Source organism: Nelumbo lutea, chromosome 2 (genome assembly GCF_056320005.1).
Source record: "Nelumbo lutea isolate HS-2025 chromosome 2, American lotus-T2T, whole genome shotgun sequence".
Taxonomy (NCBI): Eukaryota; Viridiplantae; Streptophyta; class Magnoliopsida; order Proteales; family Nelumbonaceae; genus Nelumbo; species Nelumbo lutea.
The window spans coordinates 65,877,731-65,901,549 of NC_142685.1; the positions used below are offsets into that span (position 1 = coordinate 65,877,731).

A 23,819-nucleotide genomic window follows, 5' to 3' on the forward strand; every position below is an offset into this window, starting at 1 on the left:
GTTAATTAAATCATAGACATTTTTTTAAAACCAAACTGATGATATCAGTTTTTTAAAAACTAGCCATCAAAACTGGTCGGTTCAGTTCATCGACTTTTTAGTTTTTTATTTTTATAATATTATATTACATTATAAAAAGACTAGAAATACATATAAAATAATATATTATGATATATAGTACATATGCATTTATTTATAATATATAAATATAAATAATATAAAATATATAATATACATAAATATATGTATAATCTATACTATCTGCGAATGTCCTTTCTTTCTGAATAACCGATAATCTATACATAAATATATGTATAATCTATACATAAACATACAGTCGGTTTGGTTAACCGATATGTCCAATTTTTTTCAAATATCAAACCAAAACTGAAACAATCGATTCATTAACCGAAATTTTCGGTTCGGAGCATGGACAACCTTTCTGGTTCAAAGATGTCCGCGGTATTTCTGGGTAAAAATGGTTCAACCCAAATCGAACAAGGATTTCAATGAGAGGGTTTTCAACAGAGATTAGTTACCTCCTCTTCTTCTTTGTAGCGGTTTCTGTTTATTAAAACTGGAGTTTTTCTTGTGGATCGAAAGGATAGATGAGAACAGTCGTGTGGCGGAGCAGGGACCTCCAGAGCTCCACTATTTTCCGAAACCAGTGAAAGCCAAGCTCTCAAGGTAAGACTTGTGCTCTGTTTCATATTTTGTTTTGTTTTCCGCAACAATATTTGTTTTGGATTTAATTAAGGCCCTTCTGTATAATGTGTTTTGAAATCAATTACGTCGATCTTAAATCATATGTAAATTTTTGTTGTAATAGCCTAACGAAGATGGTATGGTTCATACGTCATACGTGTTGCTGATAAAAAAAAAAAAGAAAAAGAAAAAAAAGAAAAAAAGGAAAAAAAAGAAAGATTGTATGGTCCATACAGTAAAAGCCCTCTTATAACATTGTAATTCTACTATATCATTCTGACTGTAATAAGAAGAGCAGACTTTTGGGATCATAGTCTGCAATTGTTGCTGCACAACCAAGTGTCAGACAGAAGCCCTACAAGTATGAATCTTTACATTTTTTTTATTTTATATTAATTTAAATTATTAAATATAAAACCTTGCAATATTCCTTATAGTGGTAGAGCTTCCACACAGGGATAAAACAAATTGCTAAATTTCTACCTGCTGTTGTTACCGTTCTCTGTTTTACAAATTTAATTGGGGGGCGGAGGGGAGATAATTTTATTTTCATCCTAGTTGCAATGTCTTCAGAGAGACCTTTGAACTTCAACAAATTACCTCTTCTTCAGTCTTCGGTCACTATATATGTCTTCTTTGAATAACTTATATAAAATGGTTAACTTTTTTATCATTCAATTTATTGATCTTGGAAGATTATAAAAAGAGAATTATATTAAAAATAAGAGGGTTATATCCAGATAGGTGTTGCTGTTTCAATAAAATCTTGCCTACATCCAGATAGGTGAAGAGATCTCACTAGAAATAAGGAGCGTGTAACAGAAAACAGAAAAAAAAAATCTTTGAAAATTTAAACCAGTTCAGCATCTAAACCCAACATACAACAAAAGATTCCACTCAAGATATTCCTTTCCCATATCTTTGAACTCAATGCAAAAAGAATCCAATCAGTGACCAAATCTGAAACATCAGCCACCAGCTTCCTTCTAGATCTGCATTTATCTTCAAAAATACATCTACTTCTTTCCTTGCAAACAGATCATCAAACTGCAAAAGGTATTACATTCCATTATCTTTGCTTTCTTGCTACCGCCTACCTGCTATCCTTGGCCAAGATAGGAAGGTTTCTTTGGGTGATCTGGGAACTGCACATTGAAGATGTTAAAGAAGTCCCAAATGAAGCCTACGATTTACATTGAATGACTCAATGCTTGATATTCTCATCCGCATTTTAACACATTACACATATACTTGAAAGTTGAAATCCTCTAGGCTCTAGCCTTCAAAGGGTCCAAGTTCAGAATACTGTGAAGTGTGCATGCAAATGCCTCCACTCTTGGTGGAATGAGGTTACCTCAAATTCCCAACTGATCTGATTCTAGATCTTGATTCCTCATGATGGCTGATTGGCTTCATAGGAGGACTTCACCATAAACTTTCCATCCACACACTTCCAACACAAAATGTCTGCTTCATTGAGATTTCAGATCCATGTGAATGTTCCAACCTAACTAACAGCATAATGTATTCTTCACATTCTCTGTACAGCAATGGCCTCCTAAAAGTTAGACACCAAACAATCTGATTTCCTTGATTTTCAAAACATCTATTCATGTGATGCCTTTAGTGCTTTAACCTGTTAAGTCTCAGATACAGGTCACAAAGTTTTGTTCCCCTACACTTTTTGTCTTTCAAAAATTTCTCCCTACTTCCCTAGATAAAGATTTGGTTTCTTGAAAATGTTATCTAGAACATCCCTTTTCAAACACTAACCCTATGAGAAGTTGAAACAGCCCTAGAATCCTACTCAAATCTAGCCACCCCATATTTATACACCACTACCTTTTTCGACAAGTCATCTATCTCAATCTCAAACCTCCAAAGTCTTTCTTAGTAAGGCATTATTCAAGACACAAACTTTCTCACATTTTACCAAGTGAAACTTCTTCCCTTTATCCCCTCCTTTCCAAAGGATCTCTTTTTATAACCTCTCAAGTTGCTTAGCTATCTTTGCCAATGTCCTTAGAGTAGAAAGACAGCAAATAGGTAAACTACCAAGAGCATTCTTATTAAAAGTAATTCTGCTGCCCAAAGAATGGTATATCTGCATTTCCATGTTGCTAGACTTTTTTCCACACTCTCAGTTACAGCTTTCCAATTTGAGAGAGCTGATTCTTTATTCTAATTGGTATACCCAAATAAGAAGAAAAGTTTCCCTACACCCCATTGTCATAGCACACTCCTGTAGTAATCCACCATCCAAGTACCCAAAACCAATCATTACACTCTTATGGGGGTTAGCTTTCAGACTGGGCAATCCTTTAAGTTGTTAATAACTGCCCTAAGATTGATTGCCTGGTACACTAAAGCTTTTGAGGAGATAAATGTGTGTATATATATATATATATATATATATATATTGATCAGCAACTTAAAGAGATTTTTTAGAACTTAAAAAGAGAATAGTACAATAAGAAGTTGTTAGAGATAACACTCAATACAGCAGAGAGCCTCACTACCCAAATAACATTGAGCCCAAAACAAATGATGTCTATTCACTCCTTGTTTAGCTAAGCCATCCGCCAAACCATTAGCAGACCTCCTAACCCATCTTAACTGGATTTGCATATGTCTTGAGTCTTGACAGCATTTTGAACCACCTGAGATCATTTCTCAATTGCCATAATACCCCTTCTCTTTTTTTTCAACCAGCCAATGACTATTTTAGAATCTCCTTCTACTATTAATCTTGTAATCCCCATTTCCTTGGCTTTTTGCACCCCAACAATAGCTGCCAAGAGCTCAGCTCTCACTGAATCACCTTGCCCAATAGGCCCTGAAAACAAACCACAAATGATACCACTCCCATCCCTAATTACTCCTCCAATTCTGGAAGGACCCGGATTACCAAAGCTACATCCACTGAAGTTAAGTTTCATCCAGCTTTCACTTGGGGGAGACCAAACCTCCAAGACCTTTTGATTCCTAGAAGAAGAAAAACCAATCGATCTTCAGTTTCGGAAAAATTCCTCCACTGAAAAATCAGAGAACAGCTTCGAAGTCCTCACCCAATGGGCAACTCTAACAGTAATACTCTCCAAGATTACTCCCTTGTTTCTTTTCTTTGTCCTAAAAAATTCTTAAGTTCCTTTCTTTCCACACAGTCCACACGATCACTGCTCTTGCACACTTCCACAAAATTATGCCTCTTCTTTTTGTGCATCTCAAGAAGGATGGGCTAAAGAGACTTTCCAAACTTACAGGAGGTCTCCATTTGCAACCAAAGAGAGAGCAGAACCATTCCCAAGTACAAGCAAAAGGGCAGGAAATAAAGAGATGGAAAGCACTTTCATCATTCAACTTACACAAAATGCACCAATTGGGAGACAAACACTAATTTGGTCTTTTCTTTTGCAACAGGTCACCCGTGTTGATGCTCTCATGATAAGCTTCCCAACAGAAGGCACTGACTTTTTGGGGGACAGGGGCACACCTAACTTCTTTAACTGGGAAAGGATGGGGAGGGGGAGAGGCCACTAGTGAAGAGAAAAAGGATTTACAAGTGAAAGACCCAGAGGGACTGAGATTCCACACATATCTATCTTCCCCAGACTCATCAAAAACCAAGTTGTCCAAGATATTCAGAAGGTTAGTCATAGAAGGAATTTTAGATTCTCTCAGGTTTCTCACAAACCCCAAGTTCCAATCCTCCCTAGGGGAAGTAGAAGACAAAGAAATTAGAAATAGGATTATCTTTAAGGATTAAAAGAGCAAACAATGAAGGGAACACCACTTTCAAGGGATCATCCCCAACCCACCCATTTTCCCAAAATCTGACCCTAATACCAGAGGCCAAGTCACACCTGATGTGCTCAAGGAATTGAGGAAGAATGCCATGCACTACTTTCCAAGGAGTAGCATTGTTAGCTCTTTGTAGAATACCAACATCCCAACCGTTCCTAGAAAGCCATTGAATACTTGACACCACTTTATGTCACAATCTATCATTCTCTAGGGGAAGTGCCATAACCACTTGCTTAAAAGTGCTGTGTTTTTCTTCCTAATGTTTCCCATACCCAATCTACCCTCTTCCTTCCTTTTGACCACCTTCTCCTACCTAACCATATGATCTTTTTTTTTTAATATCTACAGGCTCCCACAAGAAGTCTCTCATCAATTTTTCTATTCTCTTTACATTTGCTTGAGACATCCTAAAGACAAACATAAAGAGATGTAATTCCTTTTTAAACTAGCAAACCTTTTTCAAAATTCTCTCCACCACAAGGTTCCAAAAAGATGATAGACCTCGGATTGCCACCAAGAGGTAAGCCTAAATATTTTAAAGGCCACACACTTCTCTCACACCCCAAGATCTCCGCAAATGAACCCAACTTCTCTTCGATAACATTTATACCCACCATCGTGCTCTTATTTCAATTGGTTCTTAAGTTAGACATTCTTTCAAAGAGGCTAATCACTAGCTTCAAGACTTATCCCATTTGTATTTTCCCCATCACAAAAGATCAAAATGTCATATGCAAACTAGAGATGGGATACCACCACACTATTCCTTCCCACCTCCTATCCTTTAAAGAGATACAATTGGCTAGCCTTAGAAATCAATCTACTCAAAACCTCTACCACCAAAAGGAAAAGAAAGGGGGGAGAGGGGGTCTCCCTATTAAAGCCCTCTAATGGATTAAAAAAAGTCCTCCATTGATCCATTCATAATCACTGAAAAATGACTAGTTTGTAGGCATCCTTTGATCCATTTACACCACAAATCCTCATAATACTAATTAGGAACTCCCAATCCACCAAATAATAAGATTTCTCTACATCCAACTTAATTGCCACCCCCTTTTTCTTAGCTTTTCTCTAGGCCTCCACACATTATAAGAAATTAGTCCATAATTTGTCTATCCTAAATTAAAGCCCCTTGGTAGTGAGAGATGATAGAGGGAAGAACTTACTTGATCCTTAGAGATAACACCTTGGCAATTATTTTATAAATGGTAGTAACCAAGCTGATTGGCCTGAAATCCTTAAGATGATTCACATTGGCCTTTTTGGCACCAAGGTAATAAAGGTTGAATTCATACCTAGGCTAATTCTACCCCTCCTATGGAGCTCTTTGAACACTTTAAGAATGTCTGACTTTGTTAGACAGTGTATGCCCTTAGCTCCAATCAGATTGATGTACTTATTGACATTTATTGTAAATGAATAAAGTACATAATTGATTCATGTTATTATGGTGTGTTTCTATGTAATACCCTTAAACTGGACACTTATGAGACTTGTGTTAGTTTAGAATCTTGACAGTTGTTGGATAGACCTGGGGAGGTTTATCTTGCAAAGGCTAACACTAATGTGCTACCAAGAAGGTTGGGGTGGCTTATCTCAACTGCCAAGGTAAGTCCTAAAGCACATGTAGTGTGGGTTTAACTGAAACTCTGAACCATATCATTTTCCAGTTATGCCCTGGACCTTGGAGATAGATGGACAAAACTAAAAAGTTACACCTAACCCCTAGACTCGATTATGGTACTGCACTAGGTGTAGGATTGGACTGTCTTTAATATGCCAATCAGTGAGATCCTTAGAGAGGGTCAAAACATGGGTATGTTGGGGCAGTCTGAGAATTCACCTGAGTGGGTGATTATAGTGATAGAATCAGCCCCTTTGTCGGGCAAAGTGAATGATCGGGGAATGCACTCACTCTGATGGAAACCTAAACTGCCAGTAGTTGATTTCAAACTTGTTGAGATTTTTTTTTTGCAAAATATATTTATATAGAAACATACATATATATTATGGTTTTACAAAATATTTGCAAAAGGTTTTAATTTCTGGGATCCATGTGAGTAGAATGTAACATTGTACCTTGCAGTCGAGGGAGAGATCCTCTTTTGTCGGGCAGTGTTTGATCATTATGGGCCGAGAGGTTAAGTGTAAGACCATTTAGGGCTTTTATCCGATGGGATAATCTCACATCTGCCCACAATCCTTGGGCCTTCATAAGATGGTTGGACCCAATGACCATTTAGTGTAAATATCGAGCCCATTAAGAGCCCATATTGATGGACTCAGCGGTTCACTGTATTCAGCAGTGAATTCGGCTATGCCTTGTAACAGAGGCTAGGTTGAACTGATGCGGCTTATGTGGAGATCAATGATAGGGTCCCACGCCATACAAAGAGAACCAAGCTAGCTAGTACTTAAAGGAAAATGAGCCTGAAAGCTTAATGGGCCTAAAGAGTCCAGATCCAAATAAAGAGTCCAGATCCAAATAAAGATTTGGATTAGGAAACTTCTAATTGGATTAGGAGAAGCTGATCATGATCTGCAAATAAGATTAGGGATAAGCCTTACCACTTAAAGAGTTTAAATCCAAATAAAGATTTGGATCAAGAAACTCCTAATCAGATTAGGAGGTTAACTCTTTAAGGATTATATAAATGGAGGAGGGCGAACTAGAAAAGGTTACACAGTTTCACAGTTTTCTGCACTTAGTTCTCTCTCCCTTTGCTCTTGCCACCCTACCCTGTTCGATTTCCAGTTCTTGAAGTGATCAAGATTGGATCTTGATATTGATTATTGCTGGAAGAGTCAATCTTGAAGTTGTGTTCACATCCCTGTTTGATTCATGCTGAAGAATTGGGGTTCTTGCTGAAGAATCTCTTTGTTGATCATGTCTCACCCTAAGCTGTGTCATCTTTAGTGGAGGAAGGATTTGGTAATCTCTTTGGGCGTGAACACCTACATTGGGAGGAGCTTCTTGCGTGGATTCCGTATCAGGTATTCCTCTCTCTAATCTTGGTTTCAGATTTGGTATGGTATGTTTCAAGAACGAACATTGAAAAATGCAGTTTTTCTAAATTAGGGAATAGGATTCCTACAAGGGAGAAAGAAAATTTTGAAATTTCGCCCAGCCACCCTGCATGGTTTGGCCATCCATATGATGGATCTCCCTTTCCTTCAAACTTAATAATCTCCCAACAATCTTGATAAAAGGCCACTGTGAAACTATTCGGGCCTAGAACCTTGGCTTTGTCCATGGCAAATATTGCTTCCTTGATCTCATCTTCCTAAAACATCTTTTCCAAAAGTTGGTTCTGTGAAACAAAAATAGTTTCTAAATTCAACCCTTTAACTCTCCATCTTTCTCTTAGAGGCCTCAAATAAATTAATTTAAAGTGACCCACAAAGGCCTTAGCTATCTCTGCTTGATCTTTAACTTCTTTGCCCTCAATTTCTAAACGAGAGATAAGATTTTTCCTTCTTCTACCATTTGCAATTGCTTGAAAATACTTGGTATTACCATCTCCCTCCTTAATCCTTTTTCCCTCGAATTTTGTTTCCAACTTATTTCCTCCCTTAAGAGTTTATTGGATTTCCTTCTTCAACTGAAGCCTTAACCTTCTGTCTTCCTCTCTCAAAAGCCTTTCTGATTCGCTTCTATCCATGTCCTCTATTTGCAGAATTAGATTGGTCTTCTTCTCTTCCAGTCTACCAAAAATCAGCTTATTCCAATCTTTTATTTTTGCCTTCAACCTCTGTAACTTCTTCAAAAATTTCTTCTGCCCCTCCCATTGCATCCCCGGTTGCTGTTTACTCCACCATTCATTCACTCTTTGTTTGAATACAAGAAGTGTTAGCTACATGTTCTCAAACCTAAAAGGGGTAGGGCCACCAACCACTCCTTGTTGGAAAGCACAGATCAACCAATGGTCAGAGGTAAGTCTTGGCAGATTCCTCCCTAATAAACCACTCCAGTGCTCTTCCCAATCAACTGAGACCAAGAATCTGTCCAATTTAGAGTAGATCGGATTAGCTTGAAGGTTGAACCAAGTAAATCTAGATTGTCCTAGAGGTATGTCTCTCAAGTAAAAGGTATCAATAAAAGCATTGAAATTCCTCATGCTGGTTGTTACTCTCTGCCTAGTATTGCTAATTTTTTTCTGCAAATCTTATCACATTAAAGTCTCTGCCAATAAACCAAAGCCCTTCCCATAAACCTTTGATATTATCCAACTCTTCCCACATTAGGTTTCTTTCTCTATATGAATTGGGACCATAAACATTTAATAACACCCATTCAAACCCATCATGGACATTTTTCAGTTTAACCGACACAGTGAAGTTCCTTATTAGTTTCTCAGAGCACTGAACTAACTCCTCCTTCCAAACAGTTATTATACCTGATGAACTTACAATTTATCTATATTTTATGAGGTTTTTGCATGAAATTTTATAATGGTTTAATTAAATTTTTGCCGTATTTTAGCTTGATTGCAAGAAAGATTTCGGGGGGAGCCAAATCAACAAAAAGAAGGCAAAAGCAAGAAAAGAAAACCCAAAAATTTATCAAGTTCAGCCCGGCCCAGCCATGAGAGCAAGAGAATTTCATTCGGCCCAAGAAGAGCAAGTGAAACTCTTTGGAAAATCCAAGGGAAGAAGCCTAGCTATGAGGAGAATTCGGCCCAGCAAGGAAGGCCCATTTTTAGCCCAAATAACAGCCTAGAGTGTAGCCCACATGAGCTCAAAAGCAAGCTAAGTTGTAGCCAAATAGCAGCCCAAAGGGAGCTAGGGGCGGCAACTTCTAGGAGTTTCTTGAAGAGAAGGAGGGAGCACTCTAGAAGGTTCATGAGGGGTGTAATACACCCCATTCTAGAGGCTTCAAGAAGGGGCAAGAGCCCCCTTGAAAAACTATATAAGGAGGCCTCTAGGAGGGGAGAAAGTTGTTCAATTGCTTGAGAGAAAGGCTCTCCCACTCTTAGAGGTTCAGCCACCTTGAGAGAAGAGAAGAGAAGAAGGCTAGGCGCAAGGAAGAAGAAGAAGAAGGGCTGAAGGAAGTTCAAGACAAGCAAGCTAGAAGAAGAAGGTGAGTTCGAATTGAGGGATTGTGATTCAAAGATTTTTTGTAATAAATCATTTGTAGTTTCATTCTCTTTTGATTTGAATTCAGTTTCTTAGTTATATGTTCTTTCTTCTTTCTCCTTGTTTCCATTCTTCCTTGATGTATTTCAGCTTGTAAAATTTCAGTTCAGCAATCTAATTCTTTTTGATTCATTCAAATGATCATGCATTGTACTTGAAGTTTCTTGAATAAGGGTGTGATTGCAGATCAATTCGGCCAACTAACCTTCAAAACTCAGATCTGAATTCTCAGATCTGAGATTGCAAGATCTGAATTGCTTGAAAGAGAATTCAGATCTGCAAATTTCAGATTGGGCGAATTAATCTACAGCTTGGAATTCCTAGAGTGCTTGAGAGAGACTCTAGGAATTCAGATCTACTATTCAAAAACTGAATTGAGTGCAAGGTTAGAGATAACTTGCACAATTCAGTTGGTGATCAATTCAGATTTGAATTGATGCCTTAGAAGTGTTTGAAGAAATGCATGCATGGGGATTAGATTCTTGCTAGAGATAGAAGAACCGTCACTCATGCATAGGATGAACATGCGCTTGAGAGAGGCTGTTCATGACCTTGGGGTTTCATCAAACCAAGGCTCAATCATGATTCATTCGAATGATCCAAATTGATAGATTGCTGAATTCTGAGATTGACATTTACTGCTTACTCTTCTAACCTGAATTGAAGGCAATTGGACCAATGATTTAGATAGATTTTAATTTAGGATTTCTTAGCTTTCATTAGAGTTTTGATTTATTTGTTGATCAGATAAGAAATGTTCAATTTAGTATTGGTAATTGTTTCCTAAATCCTCGTGGGAACGATACTTCACTCACTACTTTATTACTTGAACGGCTAGTGCACTTGCTAGTGTCACAATGAGCCACACATCAAGTTTTTGGCGCCGTTGCCGGGGATTTAGAGAAGCAATATTAGGAAACATTGAGCATTCTTAATCTGATCTCATTCAGCATTGCATTCATAGTTGGGTTAATTTGCTAACTTTTTCATTTCAGCTTGGACTGCAACTGCTGTACTCATGTAGTTATGTTTCTTCTTTCTTAAGTAGATTACTCTCTTTTTCTGGTTTCAGTTTCATTTTAATAAAGGCATATTTGATTTCTATTCAATCTTGATGTTGTTCCCTTCAAAAATAAAAAAAAAAAGAAAAAAAATTTCACAAAAAACATGAGTGTTGCAGATCTGAGTTGCATTCGGCACTCAGATCAGCAGATTTCAGATCTGCAGCACTCAGCCGAAAAGAGTTGCTTGTGTTTCAGACTTTATTTTTTTTTTCTTTCTTTCATTACAAAAAGAAAAAAACAAATTAAAAAAAACAAAGGGGAGATCTTTTGAACAATAAGAGGAGCAATTGAGAATTCGGATCAGAACTCAGATCTGAGTTCAGATCTGAATTCTGCTACAGCAGATCTGCAACAGTTCAGATCTGAGTTCCTCTGAACTCAGACCTGAACTGATGAAATTTTGAGGGGAATTGGGTGTCATCACCACCCCAATTCACCCTAGGGCACTTCTGCTATTCCCCAAAAACAATTTGGTAGCAATAACTGAAGGTAAGGCAATTGAGAATTCAGATGCAAACTCAGACTTGAGTTCAGATCTGAATTCTGCTGTTACAGATCTGCTCAGTTCAGATCTGAATTCCTCTGAACTCAGATCTGAACCGATGCAAGTTTGAGGTGAATTGGGTGCCATCACTACCCCAATCCACCCTAGGATACATCCAACCTGCCTCAAGGGTGAATGGATAGCAAGGAATGAGAGAAATTCAAATCTGAAATTCAGTTGATATGATGTGAGGACTGAACTGATACAGAGCATACTATGAATTCTGGGTGGACTGAATTCTTGGCTTTACCCACTTGTAACCGAGCTACATTAGCTAAGGAGGTGTATGTTTGGATTGAATAATTGTTATGCCTCAGATATTTAAGAAAAATTAGCACTTTCCAAGTATTTCTTTTAGCATTCAGATCTGTAGCAGGGCTGCTATAGTGCAACAGTTAGCAGACCTGATTTCAGATTTCTACAAAAGTTGTATGGGCCGAATAGCTTGCAATACCAAACATTGCAGACCCAATTTTCAGGTCTTAGCAAGTGTTTGATATGCATCAGCTATACAGGTTTGAGCTTCAATTGTAGAGTTTTTAACCCAAGCCTAACTCAGGACTGGTTTTAGTTTATTTCAGATCCTTTTAAATTTTTTTTTTAGATCAGATCTGATTTCAGCCCTAAAGCATCACAGAATTGATTCCAACCTTAATGGATGTATATTGTAGTGTATACCAATGAGTGTGTATGAGATATCCAGCTCAGATCTGAATTATTATTTATTAATTTCTCTAGACTAACAATACCAAAGACTTGTAGATCTGAACTCAGATCTAAATTGGGTCTGAATTCAGACGTTGCAATCGATGGATGTAGATAAAGGAACCTTGAATAAGATGATTGGTTTAAATCTGCTTTTAGTATAATCGGCTTCATTTATTCATGATAGGATGTAGGTTTTGTATTCCAATACTTCACTTTACATTTTCAGTGTGATAGGATTAGTTATTTATTTTCTTTTGTGAATATTGGCATTTTTATTGCTTTGACTTTAACAGTTTATGACAAGCAGACCTCAACTGGAAGAGATCCTTTACGACCCAGAGATTGAACGGACTCTCCGTGTCCGTTTGAGAGTTGCTAAGCAAGTCAGACAAGAAGCACAAGAAATGGCTGAACAAAGAACTATGATGGATTATGCCAAGCCTACCCTCACCGGGACTGTCTCCAGCATTATCAGGCCAACTATTGCTGCCAATAACTTCGAAATTAAACCGGCCATAATCCAAATGATACAAAATACGGTTCAGTTTTGTGGTATGGCCCATGAGGATCCGAATGCCCATATTGCTAACTTCTTGGAAATCTGTGACACCTTCAAACACAATGGGGTAAGTGATGATGCCATCCGGCTGAGGTTATTCCCATTTTCTTTGAAGGATAAAGCCAAAGCTTGGTTGAACTCATTACCGGCAGGATCTATAGCCACATGGGACGAAATGGCCAGCCGTTTTCTCTCTAAATATTTTCCCCCTTCTAAAACTGCTAAAATGAGGAATGACATCACTACTTTTTTCCAGCAAGAGGGGGAATCTTTATATGAGTCATGGGAACGATACAAGGAGCTGTTAAGGAGAGTTCCTCACCATGGCCTCCCCATTTGGCTGCAAGTGCAGACTTTCTATAATGGTCTTACTGACTCAAATAAGACCATATTAGATGCTGCAGCCGGAGGATCCATAAATAATAAAACTCCTGAGGTTGCCCATGCACTTATTGAGGAAATGGCAGCCAACAATTATCAATGGCATTCGGAAAGGACTCAAACTAGGAAGCAGCAAGGCTTGCATAATGTTGACACTTATACAGCACTAGCTGCACAAATAGGAGCACTCAGTAAAAAAATAGATGAAATGCAGATAGCTGCCAAGCATGTGCAGCCTCTTAATTGTGAATTGTGTGGGGGAGGCCACATCAGTACAGACTGCCAAGTTGGCAATCAGTTCAGACCATCTACTGAACAAGTTGACTATGTCAGCAATTCGTCAAGACAGCAGGGTTACCAGAGTCACCATACTTTTCATCCAGGATGGAGGGGACATTCAAACCAGTCCTGGCCAAATCAGCATATTTCCAAGCCGTTCCACCAGACTTATCATCAGCCTGAACCGAAATCCAATTTGGAGGAACTGATGACAAAATTTATAGCAGGTGCAGAAACTAGGTTCCAGAACCAGGAAGCCTCAATCAAAAACCTGGAAAACCAAGTGGGGCAATTGGCACAATTAATCTCTTCCAGACTGCCGGGAACTCTTCCAAGCAACACTGAAGTGAATCCACGAGAGCAGGTGCAAGCTATTACCTTAAGAAGTGGAAAAGAGTTGCCTGAGGTAGAAAAGAAGAATTGGGCTGAACCCAAGGCAGAAACAAGCCTTGGAACCAGACAACAGAAGACGGAACAACCAGAAGCACAACAAGGGATGCACCAACAACCACAAGTTCCATTCCCTAACAGGCTGAAGCAACAAAAATTGGAGAAGGAATTTGGTAAGTTTCTTGAAATATTTAAAAGTTTACATATTAATATTCCTTTTGCTGATGCTTTAGCCCAGATGCCACACTATGCAAGGTTTTTGAAGGAATTATTGGCAAACAAAAGGAAACTGGGAGATGTGGCTACAGTTGCATTAAATGAGGAATGTTCTGCTATCCTTCTGAACAAGCTGCCTCAGAAACTCAAAGATCCAGGGAGTTTCACTATTCCTTGTACCATTGGCAGTTTAAAAATTGAAAAAGCTTTATGTGACCTGGGAGCTAGCATCAATTTAATGCCATATTCTATCTTCAAGAAATTGGGGTTGAATGAACCCCAACCCACTAGAGTGGCATTACAATTGGCTGATAGATCCATTAGACATCCTAGGGGGATCATAGAAGATGTGTTAGTTAAAGTTGACAAATTCATTTTTCCAGTTGATTTCATTGTGTTAGACATGCAAGAAGATGTGGAGGTCCCGCTTATCCTAGGGAGACCTTTCCTGGCTACCGGGAAAGCAATGATTGATGTCCAACAAGGACAACTCAGCCTTAGGATACAAGATGAGGAGATAATTTTTAAAATGTCTGATGCTATGAAACATGCACCCTCTAGTGATGATTCTTGTTTTATGATTGATGCCATTGAATTGACAATTGATGAATGCTTCCAGGTAAGTAGAATAACTGATCCTCTTGAACTCTGCCTCCAGCAGGGAGAACTTGAAGAAACAGAAAATAAAAAAATAAACCTCATGATAGCATACCTGAATGATAAGCCTCAATTCAAGGGAAAAGGGTTTCTTAAATTAGAGAACTTAGGCAAATTGCCCGGACCATCAGGTAAGCCATCACCCCAAGAACCCCCCACCCTTGAACTGAAGCAATTACCATCCCATTTAGAGTATGCTTTCCTTGAGGAACCATCAGATCTCCCCGTGATAATTTCCGCAGCACTGAATCCCTTACAAAGAGAAAAATTATTAAGAGTGCTGCGGGAACACAAAAATGCTATAGCTTGGAAGGTAGAAGATATCAAAGGCATTAATCCATCAATCTGCACTCACAGAATTTTGATGGAAGAGGACAGCAAGCCTTCCGTTCAGCCCCAAAGGCGCCTGAATCCCAACATGAAAGAAGTGGTAAAGGCTGAAATAATTAAGTTGTTAGATGCTGGGATCATTTATCCTATTTCTGATAGTTCTTGGGTAAGCCCTGTGCAAGTTGTGCCCAAAAAAGGGGGTACGACTGTTGTTCCAAATGAGAAAAATGAACTCATCCCTACTAGAACCATTACCGGATGGCGTGTGTGTATTGACTATAGAAAATTAAATGAAGCCACCCGGAAGGACCATTTCCCTCTCCCATTTATGGATCAAATGTTGGAGAGGCTAGCCGGGCATGAGTATTATTGTTTCTTGGATGGATATTCAGGGTATAACCAGATACCAATTGCACCAGAAGATCAAGAAAAGACCACTTTTACTTGCCCATATGGAACCTTTGCATACCGAAGGATGCCCTTTGGGTTATGCAATGCCCCAGCAACCTTTCAGCGATGTATGATGTCTATATTTTCTGATATGGTTGAAAAATTTATTGAGATCTTCATGGATGATTTTTCAGTTTTTGGCTCTTCATTTGATGCATGTTTGAATAATCTGGAACAGGTGCTTACTAGATGTAAAGAAACACATCTTGTGTTGAATTGGGAGAAATGTCATTTTATGGTGCAAGAAGGCATAGTGCTTGGACACAAGATCTCTCAAAGAGGTATAGAAGTCGACAAGGCCAAGGTGGAGGCAATTGAAAAATTACCAACCCCAACATCTATTCGTTCTTTGAGAAGTTTCTTAGGACATGTCGGATTCTATAGAAGGTTTATTAAAGATTTCTCAAAAATTTCCAAGCCATTATCTACCTTGCTTCAGAAAGAAGTGCCTTTTGAATTTTCAACTGAATGTCTTCATGCTTTCAACATCTTGAAAGACAAATTGATCCATGCACCTATCATGATAGCACCAGATTGGACCCTCCCATTTGAATTGATGTGTGATGCGAGTGATTTTGCTATAGGAGCTGTTTTAGGACAAAGAATGAACAAACATTTTCAGCCAATTTACTATGCTAGCAGAACCTTGACTGGACCCCAACTCAATTACACCACCACAGAAAAGGAGCTGTTAGCAGTAATATTTGCACTTGATAAGTTTCGTTCATATCTGATACTATCCAAGGTTGTTGTCCACACAGATCACTCGGCATTAAGGCACTTGCTTACCAAGCAAAACTCAAAACCAAGACTGATCAGGTGGATCCTTTTATTGCAAGAGTTTGACATTGAGATTAGAGACCTGAAGGGTGCTGCAAACCTGGCTGCTGACCATCTCTCCCGGTTGGACACGGTAAGCTCAAAAGAGGAGATAACCAGCAACATTCGAGAAGAATTTCCGGATGAGCAGTTGTACTCAATACAGAAATACTCATATCCTTGGTATGCTGATTTTGCTAATTATCTAGCTGCACAAGTCCTTCCTCCTAACCTTTCATATCAACAGAAAAAGAAATTCTTTTCTGATGTAAAATACTATCTGTGGGAGGAACCCTTTTTGTATAAATTGTGTGCAGATCAGATCATAAGGAGATGTGTCCCAGAGGAGGAGATGGAGTCGGTACTCCAATTTTGCCATGATAAAGAAGCAGGAGGTCATTTTGGAGCTAGTCGCACGGCAGCCAAGGTTTTGCAATCAGGTTTTTATTGGCCCACACTCTTCAAAGATGCCCATCGGTATGTGTCCACATGTGACAAATGCCAAAGATCGGGAAACATTTCCCGACGGAATGAAATGCCCCTTTCCAATATTTTAATCTGTGAAATCTTTGATGTTTGGGGTATAGATTTCATGGGACCTTTCCCGAATTCTTTTGGGAATAAGTACATCCTCGTTGCAGTTGACTATGTATCCAAATGGGTAGAAGCCATGGCTTTACCCACAAATGACTCAAGAAGGGTAGTACACTTCCTAAAGAAGCTATTCTCCCGATTTGGCACTCCGCGAGCTATAATTAGTGATAGGGGAACTCACTTCTGCAATAGCCAATTTGAGAGGTTAATGCAGAAATATGGAATTACACATAAATTAGCTACCCCTTATCACCCTCAAACCAGTGGCCAAGTGGAGTTGGCTAACAGGGAACTCAAAAGAATTCTGGAAAAGACTGTAGCATCCACCAGAAAAGATTGGTCCATCAAATTAGATGATGCATTATGGGCATACAGAACTGCATTTAAGACACCTATTGGCATGTCCCCCTACAGATTGGTCTTTGGTAAAGCATGCCATTTACCAGTTGAATTGGAACACAAGGCCTATTGGGCTCTTAAATTCTTAAATTTTGACATTCAGGCCACAGGGGCTAAAAGGCGGTTGCAATTGAATGAATTGGATGAATTCAGACTTACCACCTATGAGAATGCCAAAGTTTATAAAGAAAGAATAAAAAACTGGCATGATAAGAACTTGCTGAGACGGGACTTTTATGTGGGCCAACAGGTATTGTTATATAATTCCCGTCTCCGCTTGTTTCCAGGTAAGCTGAGATCCAGGTGGTCTGGACCCTTTACCATTTCACAGGTTTTTCCCCATGGGGCTATAGAACTCACCCACCCAGTTCAGGGCACGTTTAAAGTAAATGGTCAGCGCCTGAAACCATATTTAATGGGCAGTACTGTACCCCCTCCATCCACTGTTTATCTAGATAACCAATAATCTCTTATGCTTGCTCATGAACAAGTTAAGGAATCTTTTTGTCATTTATCTTTTTAGAATATTAGTTAGTAAAATAAAGATCTTTTTCTCAAAATTCCAATTCTTTAAGGACTCAGTTCATCATTTTCTTTTCTTCAGTTTGCTCTAGCAAGTGTGACTCCCTAACACTACGAACATTGAGGACAATGTTCATCTCAAGTGTGGGGGAGTGAGCCCGAGGCTAGGGTATGGGGGTTGAAACCATGCACCTCATGCACCCCAACACACATATGCAAGCAATGACATCAAAAAAAAAAAAAAAAAAAAAAAAAAGACTGGAACCCCTCAAGTTCATTACTATTTATTTGATGATTTTTTTTAAGAAGGAATTCAATGAGTTGAGGGAGACTGATGTACTTGTTAAGTTTTTATTCTTGTAAATGACCCAATTTGATTTATGCAGGAGAAAAGGGGAGCTGAATATGCCTTTCAGCATGACTAGCCCTAACTTCCTTCATGTGTATGGAAGCCCTTGATTTCATTGTTAATGGTCAAGAGAGCTAGTGCACATCTGAAGTGCTAATTCTTGAGGTTCAATAATTGCAAAGAAGGACAAAAGCCCAAATTGACTCCGCTATTCTGAGCTGAATAGTAAAACTAGCAGCTTAGAACATGAGTCCTATTTACCTACCTCACAAGTGACCAGTGTGAGATGGAGCAAATGCACTCACACGAAGGGGGGGGGGCGAGGGGGGGAGGGGGGGAAGTGGAATAGGAAGCGAGGGGGGGGAGGAGAGGATCTGGGAAGGAAAGAAAGAGAGAAAAAAGCCCCGACTACTCAAGCATTATAAAAAGCAAGGAAAGGGAGAGGGGGGGGGGGGTGGGGGAAGGGAAAGAAAGAGCCGGCAGTGGAGCAAGGGGCCAAGAGAGAGGAAGGAAAGGGAGAGAGGGGAGAGGAGAAGGAAGGCCCAAGCCAAAAAGGGGGAGAGCAAAAGGAGGAGAAGAGAAGGGAGAGGGGGGAATAGGAGTTTCTTGAAGAGAAGGAGGGAGCACCAGAGGTGAGGGGGAAACCCATCAGAGGAAGAGGGGAGAGCCGAAAAAGGAGGAGGAGGGGAGAAAGGAAGGAGAGAAAGGTCCCACTAGAGGTAGAGGGGGAGAGGGGGGGGGGGGGGGGGAGGGGGAGGGGGGGGGGGGAGGAAAAGATGAAGAGAGGAAGATCGAGGGGGATGAAGAGGGGAATAAGTTGGTCTAGAGGGGAGAGAGGAACAGATCTACTATTCAAAAACTGAATTGAGTGCAAGGTTAGAGATAACTTGCACAATTCAGTTGGTGATCAATTCAGATTTGAATTGATGCCTTAGAAGTGTTTGAAGAAATGCATGCATGGGGATTAGATTCTTGCTAGAGATAGAAGAACCGTCACTCATGCATAGGATGAACATGCGCTTGAGAGAGGCTGTTCATGACCTTGGGGTTTCATCAAACCAAGGCTCAATCATGATTCATTCGAATGATCCAAATTGATAGATTGCTGAATTCTGAGATTGACATTTACTGCTTACTCTTCTAACCTGAATTGAAGGCAATTGGACCAATGATTTAGATAGATTTTAATTTAGGATTTCTTAGCTTTCATTAGAGTTTTGATTTATTTGTTGATCAGATAAGAAATGTTCAATTTAGTATTGGTAATTGTTTCCTAAATCCTCGTGGGAACGATACTTCACTCACTACTTTATTACTTGAACGGCTAGTGCACTTGCTAGTGTCACAATGAGCCACACATCAATACCCCCGGAGGCACCCCAAGAAGGAAGGAAACTCCAACTTGATTCTCTTTTACCCCAAAAGCTTCTAACCCAACTCCTATCCAGCTCATGAATCTTAGACTCTTGGATTAGAAAAATATCTGGCTTTTCCTTTCTTAAAAGTTCCTTAATTGTTCTCCTCTTTGTGGCACTCCCTAATCCCCTTACATTCCAATTGATCATTTTCATTTCAGCACTTGAAAAAGATACCTTAGCCTCCTTTCTTTCTACAAGCCCTCTTTCCTTCTACCTCCCCTTGCACTGAATTCCTTATCCCCTTCCGCATCATGAATTAACCTCTCCACTTATTCATCTTTTTCTTTCTTTTCCCCCCTTTACCCTTCCATATCCTTGCACAATGCTGTGTTTCCTTGGGTGTTTTGACTTCTAAAACCATTTTAGTGGCTATCCTTTCCAAAGTTCTCCACATTACTTGCTTTATCCTCTCTCCCCTTCTCTAAAGCCTCACTGGTTCTTTTCCTACCTCTACTTCTTCCCTTACTTCCTTTTCTCTACTTTCTGCAACCTCCCCAATCTTTTCACCCTCCAACTCCTTTCTGTTTTGCTTTTCCTTTACAATAGGTTGGTTCCTCCCTATTCACTTCCAACTTTTTTCTTACTTCCTTAAAGCTTTCTTCTGTGGCTTCCCTTTTATCATTATAAGATCCTTTTAATCTATCCTCCCAATTCTCTTCATTTGAACTTCGGTTTTGGTTGGGCTTGGTTAGGTCTTAGTTGGATGCTGGACGATCTGCACAAACTTCAACACCACAATTACCAGCAAAAACTAAAATGATAGGAGTGACTGGGTTACCTGAAGAGGAGATAAAACTATATCAAGATAACTGAGATCCAGACAAGATGAAAAAAAAGACGGGCTTGCTTTTTTCAATTATTAGTAGATTAATGACCTTTCTTTTGATGTTTAAGCCAACTTGATCCCCCATTTTTTAGACTTGTTGATTAACTTGCATTGGTTTTGATGGGCTTTCTTTTGATTGATTTGCTGAAATATAACTCCTACCTTGCACCAGTGTTATTTAACTGTATTACTTCGACGTACTCACTTCTCTTGTTGAAATGGATGTGCATTTCTTTTGATGGATAATGCAATGCACTGGGGCCTAAAAACTGTAAGCTAAATTCTTGATGTTCTTTGAAAGGTTTGCTTTTACAAGCACTTTTTTTATAGGCTTTCAGCGGAGGACTGGTGAAGCAATGAAGTTGAAGGTAGTCTTGAGGAAAGTGCATGATTATATCTGCTATGATTGGAAGGAAATTGATTTTCCCTCATCTTTGCCTGATCCCCCTAATAAAACAGAGAAAACTGACTTGGAATGAACGGTTTCTTTTAAGTTGTCCATCTCCCTTGATGGACAAAGTCCCATTTTAGAGTTTTGATCTATAAGTAGATGGTTTAACTTCATGTGTTACTTACCTGGACTGTTTAATTGACCACGTATCCACTTATTGAATGTGCCTAAATTCAAATTATCGTGATAGTTTTGCAGCTTGGCATTGGACTCAAATGCAAAGTTGAAACCAATACTAACATAAACATAAAGAAATAATTAACCATTTGGATAATGAGGTTCATTCAATTAGTTTGATTTTAGGAATTCAATAGGTAACCCATCAATTGGATGGACCTGATTGAGTCACCTATACATATTGCAAGCCATTCCATTTGCTTAGAAGTTTTAGATGCTCACATCACTCTTCCTCTTTTCTTCTTAGTCCGTTATAGCTTGCTTTGTTACTGTTTCTCAAACATTGGGGGTGAAAGTGTAACAATCTATAAAAGTGTAAATCTTTGTTTTGAAAAATGGCCAAGTGAAACTGATATATAAAAAAAAAATAAGAAAAGGGCATGTGAATATCTTTGGAGAAGTTTTTGCATTCATTTGATGATTGTGCTTTTTTTATCTTCAGGTGTTAAAGGAGGCATTTAAGCTTCATGCAGCAAGCTGGGTACATGATATTGGTCCTCTTTGGCCAAATGGTTACAGAAAGGATGAAAAGAGTCAAGTAAAAACTCATGGAGAAACTATGCCAACAAAGGAAAAAGAACCCTCTATATTGGAAGACCTTGGTGGGTGATTGCTACCTCTTTCCATTCATTTTTATGGCTATTAAATTTACCATCTATAGTAGACTTTCTAGTAAGCTATCCGTTACAACATTTTTTATTAATTTAAACTACTTACCAATCTGGTTGTTATTGCTTGTGGATTATTTGGGAATCACAAAAATACCTTACTTATTTATGTATTTATTAAAGCAAAACCCTCAGACAAGATAACTTCTCATAGTTCCCAATATTCTAAAAAGGGTTTTTTTAATTACAAATCAAGCCTAATTTAGTGTCCTAACTCAAATAAATGCCTAAATGCTTCAGGATTTACCACTTGGATAATGGGTCTCAAACAATGTATGTATAAGTTTTCATGCTGAGAACATGATCATTCACTAGTTTAGTATGTGGATTTAATGTTTTGTCACATACTTAAATGTGGTTTATTTGATTCTATCAAATGAATTCTCAAGTAGAGTCATGGACTACTTGGGTTTCTCCTTTCTCTTATGTCCTATGTTGAGTATTTTTTTAACATGCTTACAGCTGTGCATTTTTATGTATGTATACACGTTTAATAATTTCTCTTTATAGATGAAAATTCAAGGTAGACTTTTTCTCTTTAACTTATAATTTTTTCTCCATGGTTATAAAGATAGGCATTCACATATTCCTTGGAAACAGTGTTTTAAAAGCGCAAGCGCAAGGCGCAAACTGTAAGCTTAATTCCTGAAGCAAGGAGCAAAAATACAAAAAAAAGCTAAAAATTAAAAAAAAAATGTCAGAAAATTCAAAAAATGCCAAAAAATTCAAAAGATGCAAAAAATATTAAACATAATATAAATAAAAATATATAAACTTAAATTTTAAAATAAATGTTTCAAAAAACCTATTATCAAAAATTAAAATACATAAACATAACATGTAACACGTATTCAAATGACAATTTAAAAATAAAATCAAACGTATAAAACATTTTCAAGAATGTAAAACCCACAATCTCTTTTTTTCCTCAATTGCATTACTTCAAGTAGCTAATGTGATGTAAAACATATTACATTCCTGGTTCTACAAGCTGCCTTTGTGCCACACCCCTCGAGGCAAGCCCAAACAATACCATGTCAGGGTCTTAAATTCTTAATTCTCACATTAAAAATAATGATTTTATAACTTTAATTGCCTTTGATACTTTATTAGGATGAGTGAATGAACAACATTAAGCAATATTATTTCCATGGCCCTTCAATGGTTGAGCAGCAGTAGCATCATTCAGTCGCTGTTTTTGATATTTTGGACCTTGTTTTGTACATACAGCATTTGATGTTTTTTTGACTTGTTACCTTTCAACCTTAGTCGGAACTTGTATTTCTAGTGCCCAATGCTTTGTTAGGGAATAACCAAGTAAAGTAAGATATATTTCTATTTTGTCTTACTTTTTTCTTCAATTTCATAAGCTTTCTAGGAATTAAGATATCTTTCCAATTTTTCATGCATATTTGTTCAATTTTCTAACTTATTATGTCATCTTCCCTTGGCACTGAACAGAATGGAATGGCGAAAGAGAATTCTGGATTCATGTAGCCTACCCCATATGGTTGGGACAAGGCTTAGATGATCATGATGATTTGGTCATCTTACCTTGGTTCAGTGTATTTGATGAATTGGAAACAGCGCTGCTGCTAGAGGTGGAATGAAGACTCTAAGGCCTGCTTTGCACCATGTTTACATGGCAAAAGCATCTGCTTACAGAGATGCTCTCATGAACTTCATACATGAGTATTAAGAAAGTGTCCAGAAAATCATGGTGGAGAAGGAAGAGCATGAAGATAGACTAGAAGGATCGAGTTGATTGTCTAACCACGAAGTGAATGAAAATTATTTTCAAGAAAAAAATGATACATAAATGCATCTACTGTAAAATCAATATGTAGCTTTTTGATATTCTATGAGCAGCTTTTTAACAAAATTTACTTTCATTATGTTTCCAATTTTGAGGTTTAAACTGCAGTATGTGGACTCCAGTGAAAATTTTGGGAATTTGGCAGTTGTTTTGTTTCATTTCTACTTGAGATGTTTATCAGTCATGGGTAGCTTTGAATTTGAGACACTACACTCCAAAAGAAAATGCTGAAGGTTAGGTCTGTATCCGGTCCATCCCTCCAAGATCCCGGATAGGCAGGGCCAACATTGGATAATGACCATTGAAATGCAAAATGGGCACATATCCAAACGAATTTGCTTGTTTCTCAGTTTTATTTGCCTGTAGTCATATGGGTTGATTGAAAAGGACAACGATATTTAGACTTGATGATGAAATATCGATATGTGGAGCCCAATGTCCACTATTCTTACATGGTTAACCTTCTTGGCAGGGCTGGGATTAATGATCAATCCTGGGAAGTAATCAAGGGTACCATTTCCATGTGGGAGTCGCTGTTGGCGTCTTTCTGGAAC

The 23,819-nt window shown here is 38.4% G+C and overlaps 1 protein-coding gene and 1 non-coding gene across 6 annotated transcripts; one reads left to right on the forward strand and one right to left on the reverse strand.

Moving 5' to 3' along the window:
* The first annotated feature begins 339 nt into the window (after positions 1–339).
* On the forward strand, positions 340–23,429 carry LOC148871279 (uncharacterized). 5 transcript variants are annotated; one of them, XR_016106539.1, is made up of 5 exons: positions 376–687; positions 4,126–4,353; positions 7,430–7,506; positions 21,224–21,383; positions 22,911–23,429. XR_016106539.1 is itself a non-coding variant. In XM_088967520.1 (4 exons), the coding sequence occupies exons 2-4, from the start codon at positions 20,510–20,512 to the stop codon at positions 23,057–23,059; spliced, it is 321 nt and encodes a 106-aa protein (XP_088823646.1). In that variant the 5' UTR covers positions 409–687; positions 20,484–20,509; the 3' UTR covers positions 23,060–23,429. The 5 variants fall into 5 exon arrangements, 1 of the variants encoding a protein (XP_088823646.1); XR_016106538.1 differs by having other exon boundaries at positions 361–687; positions 4,126–7,506; XR_016106540.1 differs by lacking the exon at positions 4,126–4,353 and having other exon boundaries at positions 391–687.
* On the reverse strand, positions 12,747–12,853 carry LOC148871280 (small nucleolar RNA R71). The gene has a single exon (XR_016108562.1). It is a non-coding gene; the product is annotated as a small nucleolar RNA R71 (small nucleolar RNA).
* Positions 23,430–23,819: the final 390 nt, after the last annotated feature.

Bases quoted from the DNA above. Each gene is read 5' to 3' on its own strand.
- LOC148871279 (XM_088967520.1), top strand. The intron at 21,384-22,910 runs GTGGGTGATTGC...GGCACTGAACAG, and splicing joins CTCTATATTGGAAGACCTTG to AATGGAATGGCGAAAGAGAA.